Below are 26,005 nucleotides of genomic sequence, written 5' to 3'. Positions count from 1 at the left end.
AGCATGTTTTGTAAGAGGAGAAGCACTCACTTGTCTTATTGCATCACTTGTATTATTTAGTAGTGCAGGATTTTAAAAAATAGGTGAATGCAGCCTAGATAGATGCAGCATTGGTTCCATGCTGCATCTGTCCTTTGCTGCCTCTACACTAAGAATCGAGTGATCAAAGGCCGCTGATCGCTCAGTTCTCGGGTCCACTCTGTGCATCGAGCAGGGACTGTCAGTCCCCAGCTCTCTGCTCTGATGAGCCAGTGCTCACTAGGGCACTACACTATGGAGGGGGTGGGAGTGGCTGGCTCAGTCTCTAAGCGGCACACTGAGAGGCTGAGCTAGCTGCCGGTCAGGCATCTGGATGGAGTGGCTTCAGCTGACAGTGGACTTTAGCCCACTGTCGCTAAATCCAGGTCAAAGGAGTGCATAACTAAGAGCAATCCCGTGACCCACAGGAAAAGTAGGACCAAAAGAGCTTTAAGGGTGTTCATACTGTAGATGCTCCCCAAACACTCCTTACATTTGTATAAAAAAATACTAACTTTTAGAAGAGGAACTTTATGAAGCACTAATTGCTTCAAAATTGGCCACATAATTAAAGAAAATGTATGATTGCCCTTCCTGCAACTATGTTTTACTGATAGCTAACATCTATTTGGTTGCTGTGGGCTTTACCCACCTTTATTTTTGAAAATATTCTGTCCTAAATGAAAATACCAGTCTGAGAAACCCCAGATAGAAGCTGTCATTCTCTGACTCCCAGGCTGTGTACTAGTTCTTTAAATGTGCTTATTAAGGGCATTCTAACACTGAAAGCTGCTGTTTTCGGGCTCCCTGGGCATTATTGATGATATTGTCCATTTATCACATCTCTGTCACAGATAAACCCACCACCTGCTGACTTCCCGTGACCACACTGGCTCGTCTCACAATCACTTTTAATAACCTACGTATGGTTTTCAGTATAATCAATTAGAGGGTAGGTCAGGCTTCCATATGAGATAAGGATTAGTGCAGTGATGTAATGTGCTCTCTGAATAGCTGTGCTCCAGGAGACGAGGGCTTGTGCCACAGCTGCAACTTCTAATATTAGTGGTAGTTGTTAAAGAGGATAACTGGAAAAAAAATATTCTCAAACATGGTTTTATCTGTCGATACTAGTTTCATTAAAAGGGAGCTGTGAGTACCAGAGACCTTTTGCTTTTTTGGAGAATATGGTTTATAAGCAATTTATTAAATTCCACTTTGATCTGACTTGTAGCACTTTCAGAGCTATGCCACATATTGAGAATTTGGTGTCAGATTGTAACTTTAATCTAGTTTATATGACTTTTTCCATAGTTGGCACAGTAAGTAATAAGTGCACCATAGGTTTTCAACAGCAAAATATTGGACTCTCCTGGTAGTCAGTGTCTTTTTGCTTTCACACCAGTGTTTCGGCCAGAGAAGCCAGTAAGGTGTGTGCTGTTCTTTACTAACCTTATGTGGAAGTTTTGGTTTTTGATATGGGAACACACAGCAGTATATACATCCTATTGTAAGCTCCTCTATTGATGATGCTATCATGTTGGAATGGTTCAAGGCAACATATATACCTTTCATCTCCATAGGCCAACTTTTATGAGCTGCCGACCTCCTACCTCGTTTGACTCTTGAGCCCCACATCCAATGAAATAACTACACAAGACAAACTGGGGTTGATTTACCAAAACTGGAGATTGCAAAATCTTGTGCAGCTCTGCACAAAAAAACAATCAGCTTCCAGGTTTTATTATTAAAGCTTAATTGAACAAGCTGAAGTTAGAAGCTGATTGGCTACCATGCACAGCTGCACCAGATTTTGCACTCTCCAGTTTTGTAAATCAACCCCCATTGTCACCTTGTTCTGCTAGCAGATTCTATCTGGGTGTATGGATCCAGTCAGCAACATGATGTGCTGGGGGTTGTCTACTGCCCCTAAAAGTCTTTTCACTTTAGGCCATGACCTGTGTTGGCAATACAGAATGCAGATATGTCCAACTGGGGGAAAAGTGTATAAGGTGAGAAGAAAATGGCTATTGCTGCATCAAGAACCGTGCGTGGCTAAATTGTTTGAGGGGGATGGTTTAAAATGTTAGTAAAGTCCTCTTTATGACTTGTACCTGCAGGGAAGCCTATAATACCCATTCACTGTTTAGGAGATATTCACATTTGTAGATGCCGGGGACATTACCAACGCACACACACTCTGCTCTGAATGGATGGCATATTGGAGTATGCCATCCATTGAGAGTGCCATGCCATGACCAAGACTCTAGCACACACTTGCGGGAGTGACATCATCTCGGCCCAGCCATTCAAATGGCCAGAGCGAGTAAATCTGGAAGATGTGAAGATGGAAGCACCAACAGAGGTGATAGCGTTCCACTGGAGGGCTTTGTTTTAAGGCAAGTCTGCCATAATGTGCTAGTATGCAAGTTCAACTGAAGGCAAACTTTGTTGTTTTTTTTTTAATAGTTTGGAGATGGATTAGAACCCCCCTGGTTTCATTGGTGTCTCTGTGCCCCCTGTTAGGGAGATTCATCCTCTCTACTTGTCCTGTTTACTATTATTGAAAATAAAAGTAGAAGAAAATTAAAAATTTTGGGTTGTCCTCAAAATTAAAAAAGGGGGAATCTTCTAATGGGGATACTAGTTCTTGTGGCCGGGGGGTTCCCTAGGAATTCCCTTAATTTGCAGAAATTCCCTCTCACTTCCTGTTTTGGCTATGGGACAGGAAGTAAAGGGATTTTTTTTCCCAATGGGATACAGATGGCAAAAAAATAAACTTACAGGCGTTATGACCTTCCTATAATCTATCCATAATGCAAAAAAAGTAAGTTTTGCCTTTAGTTCTCCTTTGGACCAAATATTTGTTGGCTTTACTACCACTTTAATAAATAGTAACAGAAAGGCATGTGGCTGGCATAGTAGTACTATCCAATGTTCATTTGTAAATTATGTCAATCTTTTAGTGGCAGTAACCAAATCTGCAAATGCACATTTACTGGATTTTACTCAAATATATAGGGAATCGGGTCAGGTTGGGAAGAAGAGAGACAGGTCAGATCTGTTGAGTAAATGGAACTAAAGGAGATTTGTACATCATCCAGAGTGAGGGGAGTAAAAATAGGGAGGCACCCTATATTTTAGGGTTGACATAGCTGCTGATGGTATGTGTGAGCACAGGGAAGCATTTTAATATAATTTCCATGGACACTTTTCTGCTGACTTGCTGTTCTTAAACCTATTATTATTGATATTCTCTCAGTGGACCACAGAGAAATCATTATCCAGTTATGACATGTTTATTAAATTGGCCTATAACTACATTTTCCATTTTAAATTCTGCTTGTCAATACATACTAATATAAAATTCCCAGGGAACCTTCCCAGATTGTATCAACTGAATGTATAATGCAAAAAAGGAGTGATTTCAAGGTTGAGCCGGCCTCTATTAAAAAAACAGGGACATTTCCAGGAACAAGCCATGTACATCAGAGTCAAATGGCATGGCATTTATATGGCACTTTGGGGTCCATGGTGACCAGTTCCTTTCTCTTATGTTTATAATGCACATTAAAGGAGAGTGAAAAAAAAAAAAAAAAAAAACAAGCCACCAAATGTGTTCTTTTCTCAGATGCTTAATGGCTTACTGGACTGGAGGGTTCTGAATATGGTCTAATTTTTAAGACATGGATAGTATGGCTCAGAATTAAGACCTACCTGGTTATGTTTTGGGAGACCAATAGCGACTATGCCACATAAAACAGGGTCAGTACTTTAGATGTCTATTTTCCACGCCCTGATGTTCCCATTGGTTTTTAGGACAAGGACAAAGACTCTTTCGTTGTATTCACTGTTATAATATGAGTGTAAGGGTAACTTACCAAAAGCTCTACACAAGAGAAGATATCACTACACAAAGTCAGTGGAACTAAAGACAGGCTATACTGTTGTCTGAATACACTCTATGCCAACACAATTCCATCGCTTGGTACCACCCTGCAGAGCCATTCTGCCCAGTAAACACAGGAAAGAACTCCCACTAGGAATCTACCATAACCCACACAAAAGTAAATCTTAAAATAAGACGATACTTAGTACCCCCTTTTACCAAAGCAGCTGTGCTGGAAAAAAACAGCATTGTCTAGCACATATTTTCTAAATAACACAACTCAGCATATATTTAAGTAAATGACATACTTTTTAACTTAAGAGTTCCTGAATTACTTCTATTTTTAGAAACATTTCATTTCTGTATAATTCTAATTTCCTTGTCTTTGTTGCCCATTAGCATGATTAAGGTGTTTATTTCTTACCAGTGCTCATTATTTTCATAAAGTGTCATGAAGAAAAATTCTAATCCCTCTATACAGTCATTCTGGGGCATTTTTCAAGCAGGCCTTTATTAGGTTTATTCTTTATCTAGGTCAAGTCATAATATAGTGAAGCGTTGCAATGTTTGCAGCCATACCACATCATGCTGTTCAGTATAGAGAGCGCTAAAATTAGAAAATATTCTTCTTCTTGTATAGCTCCATTATGTCTAAAGTAATGACTAATAGGGAGGCTAAGCAAGTTCTAGTTAAGATGCATCTAAAAATATAAATTGTAACTGCAACAGAGAATAAAGAGGCTTTCAGATATATGGAACACTGCACCTTTATCTAACACTTTGAGCGAGATCATAAGATAAGAGCATGATTTCCGTTAAATTAAATCCATAGGATTTTCTTTTATCACAGAAAGTGTCTGTCCAGCACGCCAGGACCCTCTTCTGAGAAAAAAACCCTGGAGAGTACAAAGTATATATTTCTTTTATAGTATCAGTGCGCTTTTGTGTAGAATAGCCCAATCTACCCCTATAGTCTGTTACATAAATTGCACAGAATTTAGCAGATTTCATATGTGCTGCCAATTTTATGGGACTCATATTTATGGATTTTGGTGACTTCCTCCAGCTACCTCTTGCTTCCTGAGAGTTAAGTGGAAGGAACATTCTGGTATATTCACTGGAATAAGAAAAAATAAATTTCTGGGAAACTTTTATTCTATACTGAAAGTATAAAGAGCTCCCCCAAAGAAGCCAAGTTTGAACTTTTCTGCCAGTTTTACAAAATCACATCTAGCTACATTTTGACCCAGATATGTTTAAAAATGTTATATTATGAAAAGCCTTGTGTTGTAAATATGCAGGTATATATTTTTTTACAACTGAACCCCAGTATCCTATCAACTGCAGATTCCTATCTTTCTTTCCCTTTGTACATAAAAAACATTGTAAACATAATTAATGCCTTACTTTTGAAACAATTCATGATTTTTTTTCCCCTTGTAATGTCACTGGGTCCTTTGTAAAACATGTACTGAACCTAGGGGAGAATCTGCGCAGGTGCCCTGCATCTCAACTGGAATATTTTCTACATTTTCTACATTTTACATGATTCAATGGGAGTGCTCCAATGTGGTGGGTGTGCACACCTGCTCTGTCATCATGCATGCCCAACAGAGAGCAAACCTGACCACATGGAGATTTGTGGAACTTAAGCTTTATAATCCTCCACTGTATGTCCTAATTTTCTCCTGTTCAGGATATTTTGACATAAAGATTGGCATACCTAACAATCAAGTGCTGTGGGCAGGATCCAACTAGGTGCTTCGCAGCCGTACCAATCCGCAGAAGGAAATGTGATGTAAGCCCATCACTGATCTCCTTCTGTAAACTCCACAGAGGAAGAAATGTGACCAGGAGTCATTTCTATGTAGGGAGAAAATAGAAGCACCTGGTTGCACAAAATGCAAGCTGTGCCAAGAATGAGGCATATGGGACATGTTCATAGGGATAGAAGCATTAGAAAAATGGACATTAGAATAAAATGCAGATTTCTCTACCTTGCTAATAATGCTCTGTGCTTCATGGCTGGAGTTCTGCTTTAACTAATCCTACTATTTAAAGCCCATATCCCAAAAAAATGTTTGCATTTTGTTTTGGATAGAGTGTAAAAGGGTTGGAGCCATATCAGGGTTTTATTTTTTTTGCTGTCTGTGTCAGGGATATTTTCCCTCATGTCTTGTCATGACCGCTTAAAATGTCTGCCATACATCAGGCTTTATGTATCATAACGTACTCCTCCAGCGCTTCATTAATTCAATAAGCTGCATAGTCCTCTGTTCACACAATGCTTTTTGGATTTAGAAGAGCAGAAAAAAGAATAGAAAGCAGAAGCCAACTGTGACCCAAAGGATGCTTAATGCTGGGCCCTGGGCACACGTTTAGGTACATTTTTCGGGGGCACTTGGCAAGATTCAGAACCACCTTTATGCCTAGTGTGCATCAGTCTCCACTGAAGCATATTATTCTACATTTAACATTGCAGGGTGACATAAGATGAGAAGCCCTTTCTCAAATGAAATAATCAACTTTATAAGGAAGACATAAACTTCCTTATTAAAAGCTAATGTCACACAGAGGGTGAAGGTTGTGCACAAAGGTGTTGACATTCAAAAACCCTGATCTCTGAATACAGTGAGCACAATGCATATGCTTACATATGTTTCACTCATCCTAACTAGCCAGTTCTCTATATTTAGCAATCCAAGGCAAGCAAGCAAACAGAAGCTGACTGGTCAACATAAGGTTCAGGTGCATTCGCATTAGCAGTGTTTTATTAAGCAGTATTATTTTGTATACATCCATTAAAAATAAAACCTCATTGTGTGACTTACCAGGAACTGCTTACATGTAAATGTTTTCTTTGTTGAAGATAGGCAGCTCTTAGCAAAGACAGAGTTGGCGCCGATTCATACTTGACTTGGACACCCAGAAGGCACAGAGTGTATGTCTGGCTGTACCAGTTATAAATGCAGGGCACCATCTTGCAGACTGACATGAAAAATCACTGTAGTGTTTTACGGAGGGAGAAAGTGGGAGAAATTCTGCCTTGGGAAGGAGAAGTAACATAAGGCATTTTGTATAGTGAGTTTACTGGAGGGAGAAGAGAGCTCCTTGATGTGCACTGAATATGCTAAATGAAGAAGATTCCTGAATCATTATTCAATCAGCTATACAACTTCTGAACAGTAACAGATGTTTCTCTGGAATTGTTACTGTGAATTCATTGTTATTAAATTCTGATTGTGTATTACGGGCTCCTTCAAAGATACAGATTGTGTCCATCAATAACAGCTTAGATGTGAACAACATATGGAATTTTAGTATAAAGTTTAAGCCATTAGGTTTCAATTATCCAAAGGGATAAATATATATTTGTTGGATATTAAGTATAATATTTTAAATGTTCTGTAGAAGAGTTGAAAGAGGAAATCTACCTCCAATTGTCACTTCAAAGCTCCCTGCCATTGTCCAGTAGAAGAGTTAAAAGACATAACTGACCACCAATTGTGCCTCCAAATCCTCATATTTTCTATTTTATAAACTGCATTAGCAAATGATTCTGTATATTTAGAGTGGAACTAGCATCTGATATATTTTGTCATGTTAAGTGTAAAGAGTGATGCTCTAACAATGCCTTCATTTTAGACATTGTTCAGACACTGTTCAGGTTTATGATCTACTTCCTAAGTTAAGAAGCTGGCTCAAAGATAACTTAGTCACGTAAATTTTGGTGCCTCTGCAGTTCCAAATGTTACAATTTTGAAGTCCAATCACTGGTGATTGGGTGATTGGGTGATTGGGGGATTGCGGGGGGGGGGGGGGTTTGACGACAAAGAAAATGATTATTTGTAGCCTTTACCAAGTCACTGGCTAGAGCTCAAGGACTGGTTCCAACCCCTTCACACATATGGGTAAAACAAATATTAATGCCTAAGCACAATTTTGCAACTTTGTGCTTCTAGGTGGTTTATGCCTTGTTTTTTCAGGACAAATTGGGCTTTTATTTGGTGGTAAATGGTATCAGATATCTCCTGATTTTTTTTTTTTTTTAATTATTATTATCAAAGGAAAACTGGCCCAAAAAAAGCCCCTTTTATTAAATGTAGCTGTATATTTCTTGTTACTGCCAAAACCTACTACTAAAAAACAACCCATAATAAATTCTCCTGCTCCTGGCGATCGCAGTGATACCACATATGTGTATGTTATTTGTTGTTTGTACTGTAGTACAGCCCAGTAACAATAGTGCGCATTTTACTTTTTTTTGTCTTACCTAAAACACACTGACACTAATACTAATTAAAAAAAAAAAAAATCCTGCCCAAAATATTCTGACCCTGACCTTGATCTACAATGTATCTTTTCTCTCCATTCACAGAGGGAGAAACACAAGGGCGGGCTTCACAGTTGCAGAGCATTGTGGTAGCCAATCAGAGGCTACCACAATGACCAGGTGACCTGGAATCGGCGAGCTCCCAGCACAAATACAGATATGCATATGTACGGCCCCATGGCAAAAAGCCCAGTCCATAGAGGCCGCATATATGTGTTATGTCGGCATGAAGAGGTTAATGATAAAATTTACAGTGTTATTGCAAAATTGTTCTGTGGCTTTATGTTGTGAAATGTCAGCAATTTATTCTTTCAAACTTGTAAAGTTTCTGAAAAGTCCACTTTAAGGAGTCCATTTAAGGGTCACCATACCCTTTACACTTTGACCATACAACCTGGGTAAACACATCTTTAGATCTACCAAAACTATATAATATGAGAACCTACACAATCTATCAAATCAATGTATATCTAATAAGGCCGACCCTGTTACTACTAATCAGTTGGTTGATCTAATAGAGACTGAACAGTTATAGTGTAAGATAAGGTGCGTGGTGAGCTTAAAGCTACTTTTTCCATGGATGCAATCAAATTGATACATCAGCCTGAAGCTTGTAAAACTCTAGAACACAACTTCATAACCACTTTAGAGTTTCCGATGATAACACCCCAGCTGCACCTACTGTATTCTCAATCAGCTACAGGTCTTCCAAGATAGCTCTGCCTACTGGAAGAATTAGCATTAGAGCCCATAACTAGATCCATCAATGCCCCACATATTTCCTAGCAATTCTTGGATTAGGTTTATGGTTTACAGAGGTCATGGCACAGACACTTTGGGACTATCTGGATGAAAGAAAGCTGAAACTCCCCAATATAGAGAACTAAACTGAACAGACGTCTGATTACAGATTATCCTCATTCAAAAAACTGAACTATATTGGCAACTTGCAATAAGGCAATTGAAATCCTTAGCAATCAGTCACTTTTCTGGAACAATTACACACAACATTTTAAATCACTTGGTGCTATAATTGTACCCAGATAACAATACACAATGCCACAGTTTAGTTAAATTATCTTACTGTGACATAAATAAGGCTGGGTGATCAATGGCTTATTCATAAGCCAGAGCATTTTTACTTTGTCAGGCAAGTAAAGGTAATCAGTCAGCCGCTAATGCTATCCAGCAAACACTGAAACTCTACTAAAATCAGAAAGTCTGCACAGTTCACCCTAATCACCCTAATTTGTTTTCTTTGTGGTCCAAGGCAGCAAGAAACCAAAGAACTTCTATCAAGGTCATTGGATGTAAATTTCCTAAAGCCTGTGCTTTTTAGCTATCTCTTTTGGCTTTTATTATCACCAATCTCATTCAAACTTCCAAGGTATCTTGAAATATAATTGGCGTCGGTGGGAGTGTACTTAGAGACAGCAAAAATCTCTGGGTGTGTTTGGGAATAACTTTCCCGCATTAAACACATGGGTTCTCAGATGACTATAGCACCCATGGCAGGTTTATATTGGCTTGGAGTTTGAACCCCCCTGCCCCTTTTGCCCAATCCAGTATTAGGAGTTAGACCTTTTTTTTGTATATGGTGCACATGAGTGTGAATGTGGGGCCCTGTCCTTGTCTGTATGTGTGGGACAACATTGTCTACTTTGTCTTTAATTTATTTGGTGATTGGAGGTCATGGACGCTCTGGCCTAAATTTTTTGATGATTGGTCTTTTTTAAATAAAGCTTTTTTCTAGTTAACTTACACCTTGGTTGGTTCTCCCTATACAACTTATTTTTAAAGATGACCCACTTGGTTCTCCTTTGCATTGTTTTTACTGATTCTCAGATCATTAAATTACCACTAATTATCAATAAAGACTTCGTTTTTTGAATTTTCATTTTGTACATTTTTTTCTCAGTCACCAGAATATACAGTCTTTTTCCAAAGTTTTGATTTTTTGCATTGTATATTTATTTTATATCTGATTTTCCATGGTCTTACCCATCATACGTTCTATGTCAGAGGGACCCCTCTTAGGGTTTATATATGGCACTAGCTCACATGTGTACCATCTGCAATCTGGGAGGCAGACCACAATTTATTATTCCCAGTCAAGGCCTTGATATACCTCAAGACCCTGGCAACAGAAAAATATGGCATGGGAACTCTTCCTTTAGGTTCTTGTAAAATTATAAAATATCATAAATAGTGTACATGTTTTCTTTGTGACCTACTTGAGAATCCCATATTCCTATGTATCCATTCCCTAAAATGACTTCCTTTCTATGCATTATGTATTTTATTTCCCTGTGTTGATGTCCATAACATATTGCCTCTTTATGACATTTAAAAGCACTTCATGACTCCGTGACATTATCAATACTTTCCCTTAAAATGTTCTCCATTTTAGGACAGAAGAGACCCAAAGAGTATCATTATGGATTTCCATTTGGCATTCAATTTATTATTTAGTCATACCGCTTTTTACACGGTGTGACAGCTAGGGAATGGAAATTTAAAGAGACACTCAATTATTTTAAACACAGGAGCTCCTATCCATTCAAAAGAGGAGCATTACCATTTAAATAGAGGTGAGGGAAGTGGGAGAGCGTTGAACTGAGTTAAATACTGTATCTATTAGGCTGGTGAACTGGTAAATACTCTACTTTCAATTACGTGGCTCCATAGGAAAGGCAGCTGGTTCGGCTTGGTAGACTGAGTGAATGTCCTCACTGCTCTCAGTTTGTGCAGTGGAATGTCTCAGCTATCTCATTGTTTCGTTCTGGATGGTTTAATCTATGCAGTTCTAAAGTTTGTAGAATCAGACCATGTTTTATACAGGTCACATTCCATCTTTGCTGTTTTAAACAAGATAGAAGTCATTAGATACCCATAAAGTATATCAGAACCAGTTGGTTTCACTTTATGGTAAGGTTGCTCCAAACTTATAGAAGTGTCATTAGTTCTAATAGGAATTCACAGTAAACCTGCCCTTATCTTTTTCCTTGAGAGCCGTATGTAATCATGCAATTGGATTTCCCATTAGACTGAATGAGTCTATAGTGACTGAGTTTGTTCCATGTGGCCATTCAGATGGATAATACCTTGGAAGTGTTATCAGGAGATGCAGCGTGCACGGAGATGTTAAAATAGTCTGCAGCTAAATCCCGAGTATAAGCCTGAAATAAAATACAAAATGCAGGCAATGCTTGCCAAGATGCAGTTTTGGACTCTTTAGATGTACACTGTTGGTATTCGATGTACTGTATATGTACAGCATGGACACCTAACATTGTTCCACTTGGACAGAGTGTTCTAGGATTTTGCATGGGACAGTACGTTCCAACATGTTGTGCCTACAAGGGCAGCTATCTATTTTGTTTCTGCTCTCTGTGGCCATTTACCACATTTACTAGAGCTGTTCCCTCAATGGCATCACTGTTACTACTGGTGTCACCTCTTGTAATGTCATGAGTTTCAAAAGATACAAACCCATACCAGGTAAGGGTAAAGTTGACCTTCAGTCAGTTTATAAACTTATTACTATAGGACTTGTCTTCTCCTCCTTTAATATCTTTGGATGAAAAAATGTGCTGTGTTGCCTCTAAATACCTTTTTTCCTAGTAGTTCCTGTCTTCATATATGTCATTCGCTTAAGTAAATGACATAGGCAGCTTTAGTCCCCTTGATTCCTGGGATATTATCATCATTAATCTCAGGAGTCAAGGGTTTTTTTCTCGTGAGAGTTGCAGCAAGGTAGGGAGGTCGAAGGAGAGTGAAAGAGGACTAGAGGTGGGCAGGATGAGGGTGGAGTCTCACCCATTTTTCATTGTACATTTTCATTACGTATTTTCTTGATGCTCACCATCTAGTGAAATGTTGGAAGAGCCTGCCACTTTCCAAATGTAGCTAACCAAAAAAAAAAAAAACTTTGTTTTTTGACACTATATATTTTGTAGTTTAATGCTGCAATATAGTTATGATTAAAGCCGTGTAGGCTGAAACGCGTGAACTGACTGTAATTGGTACACTGTGACTTTTCTGATAAAAGCAAGATTTTAGAGCAACATCAGTTGTGCAGATCACTTCTATGGACAATTACTCTCAGTTGTGCTAACACTAATGGTGGTTTCAGATGGTTAGTAGCACTGAATTCTTTATCTACAAGATAAAGAGGAACTGCAGTCTGCTCATATAATTTGCAATAAAAACATCTTTGCTATTCTGAAGCTTACCTCCAACCACAATGCATATTATTTTATATGTTCTGTGATTCTGTACTTCCCAAATATGCTGCAGAAACCTCCCTCCACTAAGTCTGGCTGCAGCCATTTTAACTGTGGGCAGCTGAAGCTGCTGACTGTTCCCTTCCTGGATTTACACAGAGGCACACAGACACACACACACACACACACACACATACACATACTGTATATACTGTATATATATATATATATATATATATATATATATAGACAGACACACTCACACCACTGCTTGCCTGCACATTTCTCCTCTCTTGATGAATACTCATGGATCTCTGCAGTCTCCTGTTATCTCCGCCCTCATCCAGTCCCCTCCAGCTCTGCACCTTTATTATATATTTAAATATACATTTTGGTGTATTGAAATACTCTTGTTGCCATGTGTAAGTGAGTTTTTTATGAGCCTAAATATAAAAAAGTCCCTCACTCCATAGTAGATTTACTGAAGTTTCTCACTGCTTTTTTTTTCAACCTGGATAACAAAATGTTCTTATGTAGCTGTGTACAGGGCCTTAGTAATCATACTACATTATATTGAATGTACCTTAGCTAACACAGCTGACTTCCCATTCAATAATCTCTAAGTATACTGCCAACTGTCACTTTTAAGCCTCTCATAGTTTTTCATGGCAGATAACAAAATATTAGGCTAAATTTCTAGTTTACCTAACGTGTATTGTACTTAGCTATGTGAACTTATGTGAACTTATGTGAACTTATTCATTATGAAATATTTCTGTAAGATTTCCTAAATTATATTATGTTTGTTTGTACATTATTTTCATGGTTATCAGTATTACTGCTTAACTTGTTGTTATGCATCTTGATTTGTTTAGTCTCTGTGTAATATTTTTATTACATTGATAAATTAAAGTAATGTCGGTGGAAGTTGTGATTTTTTAGAAGAAAAGATATGGTGCTGATTTAATATTGATGACAGATGGTTCACTGCAGCAAGTTACGCTTTACGGGGAATCTTACAAGGGATGGTACAGTTTAGTAATAATTAGAGCAAGTTATGCCCCCCCAGACTGGCCTCCCAAGACCTATGTAACAGCTGGGTTGCTTCCTATTCTTAATACAGGAAAGGGAGTTTTGTGCCTGCTACCTGATCTTTACATGCACTGTTGCACTACTTCTGCAATTTCTTGTTTATTTGACTATGGACAGATGGTTGTTGGATGGTGAGTGCTTCTGCTTCCCGCCTTAGAGGCTCTGCGTTCCATTCCACTCCTCAGACAGGTTACTCAGTAACAATAACAACTGTCCAGACTATCAGGACCTGCATATGTGTTAATGCCTTAAACTAGTCATATTCCCTATTAATGTCCATGTGTGAAGGACATTATTGGAGCCCACTGATTCCCCAGTACAGCACAGGTAAATCATTTTATATATTGGCACAATATATATTCTAGTCACATGACTACTTTATTGCTTTTCGTATTTCCACCCAAAACTGACACTTCAGTTTTGATTGGGCAGTTGCTGGTTTAAACACAGCCTGATATTTTAAATACTTTAGAGCCTGGGGTGGTGAGAGTAGACTGAGTCTTGGTCAGCTCCCTCCGAACCCCAAAAAAGGTGTCATGCTCTCACAGCTGGATTCCCCTATAACTTGCCTATTCTTTATTATGAGGAGTATATCAGAGAAGCATGACACCATCATTTGGCCTTGTCGTGTTGCGTCTAGACAGAACAAGGAAATGTTGCCACTAGAATCTCAGAAAGAAAGAAGGGCAAACAACAGCAGAAGCTAAATTAAATATTAATTTTTAGCAGTGTTTGACTTTACATGAGACTTTTGCTTGCCCATTACTGGTAAATAATCTACTTGAACATTTATATTCTATAAATTGACATCTGGATTATTTCAATTAACCGCTTACCAACCAAATAACCTAGATATACATGGGCAAGGTGGCTCAGCTGTGCCAGATCATGTACCCAGTGCGTGATCTGACACTTCTGGGTAGGGGGCACACGCGCGCACCACTGGCGGCCCAGCAGTGCTGTGATTTAACACAGCAGTCGATCACTGGGTACGGGCCAATGAATTACTGCCGTCACCTGACGATCCTTATGAATTTACACAGGATAGGGCTCTGCCAATGTAAACAAGGCAGAGCCCTTTCCTGTCAGTGGGGAAATAATAGATTTTCTTTCCCTGCAAAGCAGTGAATAAAATGTATTACTTACCCTAGTAAAAGCACCTAACAAAGAATACCAACACACTTAACCCCACATTTAACCCTTTGATCACCCCTGATGTTTAACCCCTTACCAGCCAGTGTCAATAGTTCAGTGACAGTGCACATTTTTAGCACTGATCATTGTATTAGTGTATTGTATTAGTGTCACTGGTCCCCAAAAAGTGTAAAAAGCATCAATGCCTAAATGTTTACTGCAATATCGCAGTCCCCCTAAAAGTTGCTGATCGCCACCATTATTAGTAAAAAGATAAATAAAAATTTCAGTATATATCCCATAGTTTGTAGATGCTATACATTTTTGAGATTTTTTTTTCACCAAAAATATGTAGCAGAATACATATTGGCCTAAATCTATCAAAAAAATTAATTTTTTTTTTTACATTTTTTTATTGGATATTTTTTATAGCAGTGGTCCTCAACTCCGGTCCTCAGGGCCCACTAACAGGCCAGATTTTAAGTATTACCTTGGGGAGATGCAGACTTGAGTACTGCAATCACTGAGCAGCAAATAATATCACATGGGATGTATTTCAGTTATCTTGCAAACCTGGCCTGTTAGTGGGCCCTGAGGGCCAGGGTTGAGGACCACTGTTTTATAGCATAAATGACTTCAAATTTAGCTTTTAAACATGATAGTTCTTGGGAAATTTGGTTTTGAGTGTGCCTTTTCTTGCTTACCATATGTATGTTGTTTATATACTGTATATGTAACTTCAAGTGCTTATTACAATAATCAGGCCATTTCTGAAGCTCTCAAGGTCAATAATGAGCATTATTATGGAGATATCTACAAACTGTCAGCATCAGCAAGGAACTATGACAGGTCCCATACCCAGCTTTTAAGAATTATATTTTCCAATCTATGGCCACCCTTATTGCAGTTTGTTTTATTTTAATACCAAAACATTCTATATATTATAAAAAGGGGACCCCTTATAGAAAAAAAATAGAAATCCCTCATCTAGCTGGTACCCCAAGTCCTAAGCTTCTTGTTAACAAGAGTTAGACCCCTATTTTGGTTATATTGACAGACTAAAGTCCAGCATGTGGCTCTGTGAAAATTGTAATTACTGATAAGAAAATCTTAGAGTGGTTCCCAGTTTTCCTGGATGTTTTCTTTAACCGCTGAACCTAAACATATATTTATGTGCAAGGCTGTATTGACCATAATGGCATTTGTAGTCCAGTGTCTAAGGCAGGCATGCTCAACCTGGGGCCCTCCAGCTGATGTAAAGCTAAAAGTCCCATGAGGCATTATAAGGCTGATAATTACAAGCATGGCTCCCAAAGTTAGAGGCATGATGTGACTTGTAGTTCTACAACAGCTGACGGGCCATAGGTTGACCACCCATGGCTTAAGGCATCACTAATCATCAAAATCTATAAATGATAATTTATTGTTCTTTTATTTGTTTTCCTCTTCTGGCCAACTTTGGACATTTGTTGCTAAAATCAGCAAATTGGTGATGGGGAAGGGTAGGGCTGCTTAGAGGAGGCATTAGACTCACTAAAGTTGAAGAGACATGAAGGCATCTCTCCTTTACTTTGTTCGATGGTTGGTACAGTTAAAAATAAATTATGAATACTGTATACACCAGACAGCATAATGCTTCTAAAAGCATAGTCCAACATTAATTCTAAAATAATTGCATTATACTAGTAGGCAGGGCTTGTACAAGAATGTGCCATTATTCAAGTGTTTCAAATGCCGGTACTGTGTTTATGAGTATAGTTTTGCTTTAAGAAATCAGGCATTTACAGATTCATATTTTTGTATAGTATTGACCTCTTTTTGTGATAAGCTCTTATTATAAATGCTACATTTTTGCTCTGTTTTTCTAGGATCTCGTCTCCGCCAGGAAGACTTTGCTCCTCGGATAGTGGAACATCCATCAGATGTCATTGTTTCTAAAGGCGAGCCCACAACATTGAACTGTAAAGCAGAAGGTAGACCAGTACCCACCATAGAATGGTACAAAGACCTTGAGCGAGTGGAGACAGATAAAGATGACCCACGCTCCCACCGAATGCTGCTCCCCAGCGGATCTTTGTTTTTCTTACGTATTGTTCACGGACGACGGAGTAAGCCAGATGAGGGGAATTATGTATGTGTTGCACGGAACTACCTTGGAGAAGCCATGAGTCGTAACGCGTCACTGGAAGTTGCTTGTAAGTTCACCTTTTGACTTTACATGTAAAATGTATCACTTTACTATAATTACCGTACACATTTATGATTTTGAAAAGAACTGCTACCTTATAACAGTTGAAAAGTTTAAAGTGGAACTAAACTTTCCTATACATATACAGTGTCTTTGTAATATATATTTATATATTTGTAAGTTGATATATACACAGTATATGTATGTCAACTTACAGTTGTTGGCAGTCCCTGGCTTTTTTTGCATTTTGGCAAGACACTATTTTTAGCTGAAAAGTAGGGATCCCAATGCTCATCATACTTCAAGTGACCTGTTTGGAGGCTGGAGGGTTGACAGCCAGTTGGTCATGTTGGTTATGTTAGGTGTGTCTTAGCATCAACCTTAAAAGCTCAGTGTTTATATGTATTTCCTTAACTGAACCCTAGGAGGCCAAGGCCACAGGCTATGTACAAGCTTAATCACTCACCAAGAAGTTTGGTATTCCAACTAATTTCTTTTAACTGAATAACTAATTTAATTAGTATTAATTCTAATTTTCTGTCCATTGCTGACTTTTTCTATCTGCTGATGGTTTCTCGTATTTCCACTGAGAGCCTTCTCTTGTCTTTTTGATATGAGAGTCTCTTAAAAGTTCACTACCAGTGCCCTGACTGGTTTAGTTATTAAAAATTAGCTTTTTCATTGGTAAGTAAGTGTTCTTTTGGAAATGCTAACCATTCACTTATTGAATAATATTCAATAATTGAAACATAATAAAGCAAAAATTTAGCAATAATCTTTACATGCAAAAAATAGTCCAAAAGCAATCTAAATCTGTTTAGGTATCTTGCTGGCTTCAAAGGACACACTCCAAAAATATAATGTTCAATACCTGAACAGTTCAATATTCTATCCATTCTGTATGTCCTTAAACTGAATGTGGCCTACGGTGCCTATGGCTGCTGATTTTTTAAAGACTGATTATGATGGTAGGGATAGAAACCTTGTGTAATCTGCAGTACCTGGTTGTGTTTCTACTTCTATTCTTATGCAAATCAGGGAGTGAAAGTGCCATACCATTGGTTGCCATGAGCAAAAATTCCATCATCCCATTCTTCACGTTCTGACAAATCTGCCCTAGAATATATATATATATATATATATATATATATATATATATATATATATATATATATATATATATTTTTTTTTTTTAATTCTAAATAATAATTTAAAAAACAAGCTGTCCAAGTGCAAAGTTTTACCTATTTATTTGTATACCTTTCCTTTATATGTTATAGAGATCGCTTTTGATTATTGTACCCATTATCACACATCATTGATGATGAAAATATCTCAATGTGTTTTGAAATGTTAATTCACTGTTGTGAAATCACACTCATTGCATAATGAATTTGTTGTTGCCTCTGGTTTAAATGGTTTGTTGAAAGCAGTTCATGTGTATTTTGCAATTTAAATTGGCACTGAGCAAACACTTGCGCATTATCCTAGCTCCATCCCATTGATCTTACAACCTCTGTGTGTAAAGAAGACCAGCACATAAGCTCTTTGAAGGTCATGAGTGAAGTGCAGGCCCCTGTAAAACCAGTTGTAATAAACGTGCAGAAAAACGTTTTATAAAGAGGGTTAGATCACGACACATTATTTAAAACCACAGAATTATTTCTGCAACAGCACCATGGACCCCAAAAGGAGAGCAGTTTTATCATGTCTCATCCTTTGAAGCATATCTGACTGAATTCTCCAGTTCAGTCCCTTGGGAATTCTCAGAGTAGATCCTCATCTGACACAATAATGGCTTTTCCTTAGTTGAGCACAAGAATTGCAGCATTTAGTGTTCTTAACTTGATTGTTGTTTTTTAATTCTTCTTCATTTATTATTTATTGTTAGGTATTTTCGGTTAATTGTGGCTATTTGTAATGTGGAAAACATTGCTAAAAACCAAATATTTAGAAATATGTCAATATCATTTTATAAATAAAGCAATAACACTATATATAAATACATTTATTTTTAACTTTATTATTTACCTAAAAAAACTCCCAAATGAAAAAAGAAAAAAAAATAACCACTTAAGCTCTTGAAGGCTTACCCCCCCCCCCCCTTCATGACCAGACCATTTTTTCACGATAAAGCACTGCGTTAATTTAACTGTAAATTGCGCTGTCGTGCAACGCTGTACCCAGATAAAATTAATGTCCTTTTTTTTACCACAAATAGAGCTTTCTTTTGGTGGTATTTGATCGCCTCTGCATCTTTTATTTTTTGCACTATAACCAAAAAAGTCTGTCAGTTTTGAAAAAAAAAAAAACAAAACAATATTTTTTTACTTTCTGCTATAAAACATATCCAATAAAATGTAAAAAATCTAATGTCTTCATAAATTTAGACCACATATTTTTGGTAAAAAAAATCCCAATAAGTGTAAAAGTTATAGCATCTACAAAAGATGGGATATATTAATGGCATTTTTAATTATTTATTATTTTCCTAGTAATGGCGGCGATCAGTGACTTTTAGAGGGACTGCAATATTGCAGTAGACAAATCGCACACCTAACTGACACTTTTTTTGGGGACCAGTGACACTGATACAGTGATCAGTGCTAAAAATATGCACTTTCACTGTACTAATGACACTGGCTGGGAAGGGGGTCAACATCAGGGGCAATCAAAGGGTTAAATGTGTGCTTAGGGAGTGCTTACTAACTGTGGGGGGGTGCTTGAACTGTGGGAAGGCAGGGATCCGTGTCCCTGCTTAGCAGAAACACAAGATCACTACCTTCCCTACTGACATAATGGCAATCTCCCTTGTTTACATAGTCATACCGCCATTCTGCTTCTCTCCTGAACGATCCCCAGGTGACCCATTAATTGGCTCCCACTGTGTCCAATCACAGCTGGAGCGGGACCCTGACGGCGAGTGACCCCAGACCCAGAAGTGCATAATCATGTACAGGTACGTTATTCTGCACAGAGGAGCTGTCGCCCTGCAGGAAATATATGTGGGGCGATCGGCAAGAGGTTAAAGCTCAAGTGTTTTGATTTTGGGTCCAATTTTTTTTGTACATAATTTTAAATTGGATATCGGATTTTATTTAAAAATATGTATATAATATTTTTATGTACAAATAGAAACTTTCAAAAAGATAAACCCATAACATTCACTTTGTAGCTCGTTATAGAGCACACAGCACATTTCTCTTGCCTTTCTTTTTCAACTCACATACAGGAGGGCAGGGAGTATGAAGTGAAAGAGGGTGCACTCTTTTGAATCATTAAAGTGGAGCTCCAGCCCCCCCCCTCCAAAAACGGAAAAGTCAGCAGCTACAAATACTGTCGAGGGGTCACTCAATGTCGGCAGCTCACCATTCCTTGTAAGGGAAACTGGCAGTGAAGATTTGCGGCTTCACAGCCGGTTCCCTACTGCGCATGCGCTAAACACTCTGCATTTTCTGAATGGCCCAGCGACTGGGGAAGGAGGAAGGGGGCCAAATTCCCTGAAGCCAGGTCCGCGGCGAGGGCTCCTGAAAGTGGGGAGGGGTACCTGTCAAAAACAGGTATCCACTCCCCCCTCCCCCGAAAGGTGTCAAATATGGCAGCAGAGGGGGGCGGAAGCAAACAAGTGGAGCTTCCCCTTTTGGGTAGAGCTCCGCTTTAATATACAAATGATGAGATGAACTTCAGTTACTGAACTCTTCAGACAACAGGATTTTTCCAGCAAAGCATTTAAAGACAGCTTGACAAATGAATAAGGAGCCTAGAGCACCTTCTGCTGAAAGATTTAAATATGAAACATTCATATTTAATTTGACATGACTAAAACTATATATATTTTTTTTACATTTCATTATATTACTATTAAGCATTAACTACAAAAGATATACAAAAGCTATATATCCCCTTTGCCCTGAGATTACATATTAGTTTATACTAAATCTATAGTTCAAATAATATTTCAAAATAATCTGCCTAATAAATTGCATTAACATTTTGTTTAAAGAGGTTATAAACCCCCCTGTAATGTTTGTACCTATAGGTAAGCCTATAACAAGGCTGACCTATAGGTACTGTAAATATCTCCTAAACTTGCACAGTTTAGGAAATATTTACTATATACTGTGCTGATGATGTCATCAGCATATACGCTCTGAAGGAACAGCCACCCGGCCATTTCTTTAGAGCCCTGTCCCATGACCGGCGGCTTCCACGCACATGTGCATGAGTGACGCCAAGCTGCTCTGGCCAGTAGCACAGGAAGATAGGCGAAGGTGGATGCGGCCTCCAGCGGGGACGATGAGGGCTTCGTTTGGATGTAAGTGTCACATAATATGCTAGTATGCGATGCATACTAGCACAATATACCTTTACTTTCCAGGTAAGAAAAAAAAAAAAACTACAAACTTTACTTCCTCTTTAAATATAGATGTAAAGTATTATGAAATATAACATCTTATTGATTTACTTAAGGAGTAGAGCATGTTAACTTTGCAAGGGAATTTCCACTTAACTTTAGATATATGTTTAAGTTTCACTTTTTTACTAAATGATGTGAAAAAAAAAAAATTAAAAAAGACTTTTGCTTGAACAGGATAGGATGAAGACATGCTGGTAGGTTAATTGGATCCTGTATAAAAAAAATTGGCCCTACTATGTATGTATGAATGTGAGTTAGGGACCTTAGATTGTAAGCTCCTTGAGGTCAGGGACTGATGTGAATGTGCAATGTATATGTAAAGCACTGCGTAAATTGACAGCACTGTATAAGTACCTGAAATAAATAAATAAATACATGATAGAAGTCAGCACAGCTTCACTTTATTCACTAAGCTAAGAGTGAATATTCTTTTTCAAATTGAAAATTCACTTTTCAAAGTGAACATGCTCTACTCCTTTAGCAGATCAACCCCAATGTCTGTAATACAATGATAATTGAGGATTCAACACATAATGGTGCATAGATATGATATAACTGTGTACAAATACTGTATATAAATGTCTCAATTCAGCTAAAATGTTTAATTTACCATCACAAGAAAAAGACACAGGGCAATTATTGAAACTTCACATTTATTGAAAATAATGGTAGAATATAGGCTTAATCTGCATATACAGAAAGGAATCTTTACTGTAACAGCTATGAAAATGGTGAGTAATCTTTCACAGTAATTGATTGTAGCCAGTTCAGTAGAAGCTTCTGGAAGCACAAAATAATAACAGCTTCCTAAATTTATAGGAAATACAAATAATGTTAATTACGTGAGTTGTCAGATTTCCTTTTGTAGCCAGGAACTGGACCTTCCGGTAGGGTTAAACGTTCTGATAATTTAGGTTTTGTTTTAATGGTTAAAATCAATAGTATAGTATAACATAAAATAATTTATTGTTGTAAAAGTTTCCAAAATAATTTTGAGAATCAAATTATAACTTAAATATTTTCAGTATACTAAATATGTCAATGTTCATGAACATCAGTTTTTAACCAAAGAAAACCCCAAAAACACGATTTCTAGTATTTACACAATTGTAAACATGCATCTCATCTAGCTGGAGTCAGTGAGCCAGTTACTTTCCCCAGAGATCAGAGTCATAGCCCCAGGTGTTAAATGTATGATAGCAGCTTGATCTATCGACCAGGGTAAGAGGGTGCAGTGGCCAAAATGAAAATATATGAAAAATTAATGAAGTCCCAAGATTATTATTTATTTTCTTTGCCCAATGCTAGTTCTGGGTTGCAGAACATTGTTGAATATTTCCCTCAGAAAAATAGGTTTCTGTTCAAAGGTCAGGGGTCACAAAGAATGTATTTAGTTCGTTTTCCTACTCCAGAAGGTAAAATAGGATTTTCACGTCAGTATTTATTTATTTTTTACTTGCTTAATTCAATTGGTCAATGCTTTCTCTCTTGAGAACTATTGTTTCTCGTAGATGGATATTTTATCATTTTTAGTCAACATTTTAGACAGCGTCTAGATGGTTGGAAAAATACTTTGGGTGGACAGAGCCACAACACGGTTGTAGGAAGTGATGCATGAAACGGACTTCAGATGCATTTTTTTTTTTTTAGGCAACTTTTTTCTTTGGGTAACAGCTTTGCCCAGAATTAGTGTTCAAAGTGATCCATGTAGAGTAATTTATATTATTTTTCTAGAATAATATGTGAAGTTAGCAACCATTGGGGGGGAGAAGACATTAACCACCTCCCACCCGGCCACTGTACATATACGGCCGGGTGGGAGTCTCGTCCTTCTGATCGGACATCCCCGAACGTCTTTCAGAAGGTGCGAGATCGCGCCGCCGCGGGCATGCGCATCGGCGTGATCTCAATGTGCCTGTGTCCCTCGGACACAGAGCAACAAGTTTTGGCAGGAGGGCCCTGTGATTGGCCCTCCTAATCATATGACGGCTGTGTCCAATCACAGCCGTCATGTAATGTAAATACAGCCGTTGTAACAGCTTTGATCTCTTCTTCTCCTCATACAGATCCTGTCAGTGAGGAGAAGAAGACGATCTGTGCTGCAGCCAGGGGATCAGTGAGTTTTACTAATTACTCACTGATCACAGGGGGGGTCTGTGCTGGTAATCAGAACATTGATTACCAGTGCAGCCCTGGGGGGGGGGTGCCACTAGAGCCACCAGGGATGCCCACCCATGACCACCAGGGATGCCCACCGTGGCCACCAGGGATGGCAATCGGGGCTCAGAGAGCCTGCCAGTGGTGCCCTCTCTATCAGTGCTGGCCACCAATGCCATCTATCAGTGCTGCCCACCAGTGCCCATTATTGCCATCTATCAGTGCCGCCCACCAGTGCCCATTATTGCCCACCAGTGCTGCCTATCAGTGCCCATCAGTGCCGCCCATCAGTGCCACCTATCAGTGCCGATCAGTGCCGCCGATCAGTGCCCATCAGTGCCGCCGAACAGTGCCCATGAGTGCTGCCTATCAGTGCCCATCAGTGCTGCTTATCAGTTCCCACCAATGCTGCATACCAGTGCTACCTATTAGTGCCACATATCAGTGCCCATCAGTGCTGCATATCGGTGCTACCTATCAGTGCCCATCAGTGCTGCATATCAGTGCCACCCCATCAATGCAACCCCATCAGTGCCACCCCATCAGTGCCTCCTCATCAGTGCCTGTCAGTGCGGCCTCATCAGTGCTCATCAGTGCAGGAAAAAACGTATCTATTTACAAAATTTTATAACATAAAACAAAAAAACTTTTTTTTTTTTTCAAACTTTTCGGTCTTTTTCTATTTGTGCACCAAAAAAGAAAAAACCTTGCGGTGATCAAATACCACCAAAAGAAAGCTCTATTTGTGGGGAAAAAATGACACAGATTTGGTTTAGGTACAGTGTTGCATGACCGCGCAATTGTCAAGGTTCAACAGCGCTAAAAGCTGAAAATTGGTTTGGGAAGGAAGGGGGTTTAAGTGCCCAGTATTGAGGTGGTTAAAATGTGAATTTCCACCTCACCTGGGAAAACATTCCCAACATGCCTCATGATTTTGGGCTTGTACACATGAGTGTCAGTAGAGAAACGCCAATGACTTATTCCTGAAAAGTTCACTTCATTGCCAAGTTTACAATAAGAATATACAAATGCTCCCACACTACTGTTAAAATAAAGCTCTATAAATTGTGTATAATGCACCTGTGTGTTCCGATCTTAGCAAAATATAAAGGCCACTCTGCCCTACTAGCAAAGTAAATAGTTTTAATGTAAACAGAGGTTTGAGTTGCATATATTTGCAGATATAAAGTATATAGAAACTACAAACTCTTCTGCAAAAAAGGTTCTACTTGAATCTATAGATGTTATCCCAAATCTCCATAGAGGTACAGCTACACCATAGCCTCAATAAGGCTGGGCTGAAGGGTTGTTGCTCTATTATTCCTGACATCACCAAAGACTACACTGAATAACATCACGTGATATATATGGTAGACACTCTTGTCTTGAAGACTTGGGTTATTATGTGTACACTTCCCAGCACACTCTGTGTATGTATGCTCACCATGTATGGTTTATTGTCCTCCTACAATATACCAACATTCTAGCAAGGTATTGCAAATTAACTAAACTGGCTCTAGTGTGAATCCTGTTTAACTGGAGGGAGAGCAAAAAGTGCCTCTAGGTCATGTAGATGAGGTCATTGTCACGGGATAGGTTGGCACAAATAGGGGAAAATGTTTTTCATGATTATTTTCCCATATAAGTTTAGTTATGCCAGTAATTTCATTATGCAATACAAGTACCACACTAGAATGTGACATTCATAATGCTGTTATGGATTTTGGCACAAACCAAGTACGATGTACACATGACATAATTGTTTTTACTCACTAAATACTTGGACAAGTAGGATATCAACTGCATTCATTCTTAATAATGTTAACGGAATGCATGTCCTATATACTGTAGTTATATACCTTTAATAATAAAGTACTGTATTTTCCGGCGTATAAGACGACTGGGCGTATAAGACGACCCCCCTATTACATGATCTACCGGTAATACTTATACTTAGGTTACCTTGGAGATATTATACTCTGCGTATAAGACGACCTCCCATTTTTGGGGGATTTTTTTGAGGTTCAAAAGTAGTCTCATACGCCAGAAAATACAGTAATAGTTATTTGCATCTAGATTGCTAATAAAGTTGCCTGTACTTGGATTATAACACTGTTACATTATTTTACAAGTTTAATTAAAGTGTACAGATATTTACCACTAAAAGTATTACTCAACAAAGAGGGCGATTCACAAATGATTTGGCGGATACACAGGGTAAATTCACCTTTAATTTCCTATTGACATATTTATGTAAAGCTGAACAAAGTGTAATTATATTCACCTCTCCATTCCCTCATCACATATCTAGCCGTGCTGAGTTGAGGTGACCTTTGTAGAGTCCTTTTCGTGGAGTGATATAGTTAATGAAATCCAGCGACACTGTGACCTCAACCTGCTCATGGTCCTGAACTCCATCATCCATCTTCCAAGCCCCAAAGGTTACATGACAGCACATGGAAACAGATAAAACAAGTGTGAATAAACAAATTCAAGAGCTTTCTGTCATGGCTGCCAGCACAGAAAGAATGGACCGAGTAAGACATCACAG

At 38.4% G+C, this 26,005-nt stretch overlaps 1 protein-coding gene across 11 annotated transcripts in view; it reads left to right on the top strand.

Annotated features, from left to right (window-relative positions):
- Window positions 1-26,005, top strand: part of ROBO2 (roundabout guidance receptor 2) — a 1,381,003-nt gene that overhangs the window by 796,420 nt on the left and 558,578 nt on the right. For all 11 annotated transcript variants that reach the window (XM_082246200.1, XM_082246196.1, XM_082246202.1 and 8 more), the window contains exon 2: window positions 16,561-16,887. In XM_082246200.1, coding sequence (XP_082102326.1) covers window positions 16,561-16,887 — 327 coding nt within the window. The remainder of the gene's footprint in view (window positions 1-16,560; window positions 16,888-26,005) is intronic.

Source organism: Pelophylax lessonae (assembly GCF_965119305.1).
Source record: "Pelophylax lessonae genome assembly, chromosome: 2".
Classification (NCBI taxonomy): domain Eukaryota; kingdom Metazoa; phylum Chordata; class Amphibia; order Anura; family Ranidae; genus Pelophylax; species Pelophylax lessonae.
Note: the sequence above shows the minus strand (reverse complement) of the source record. Positions and strands in the feature narration are given on the sequence as shown.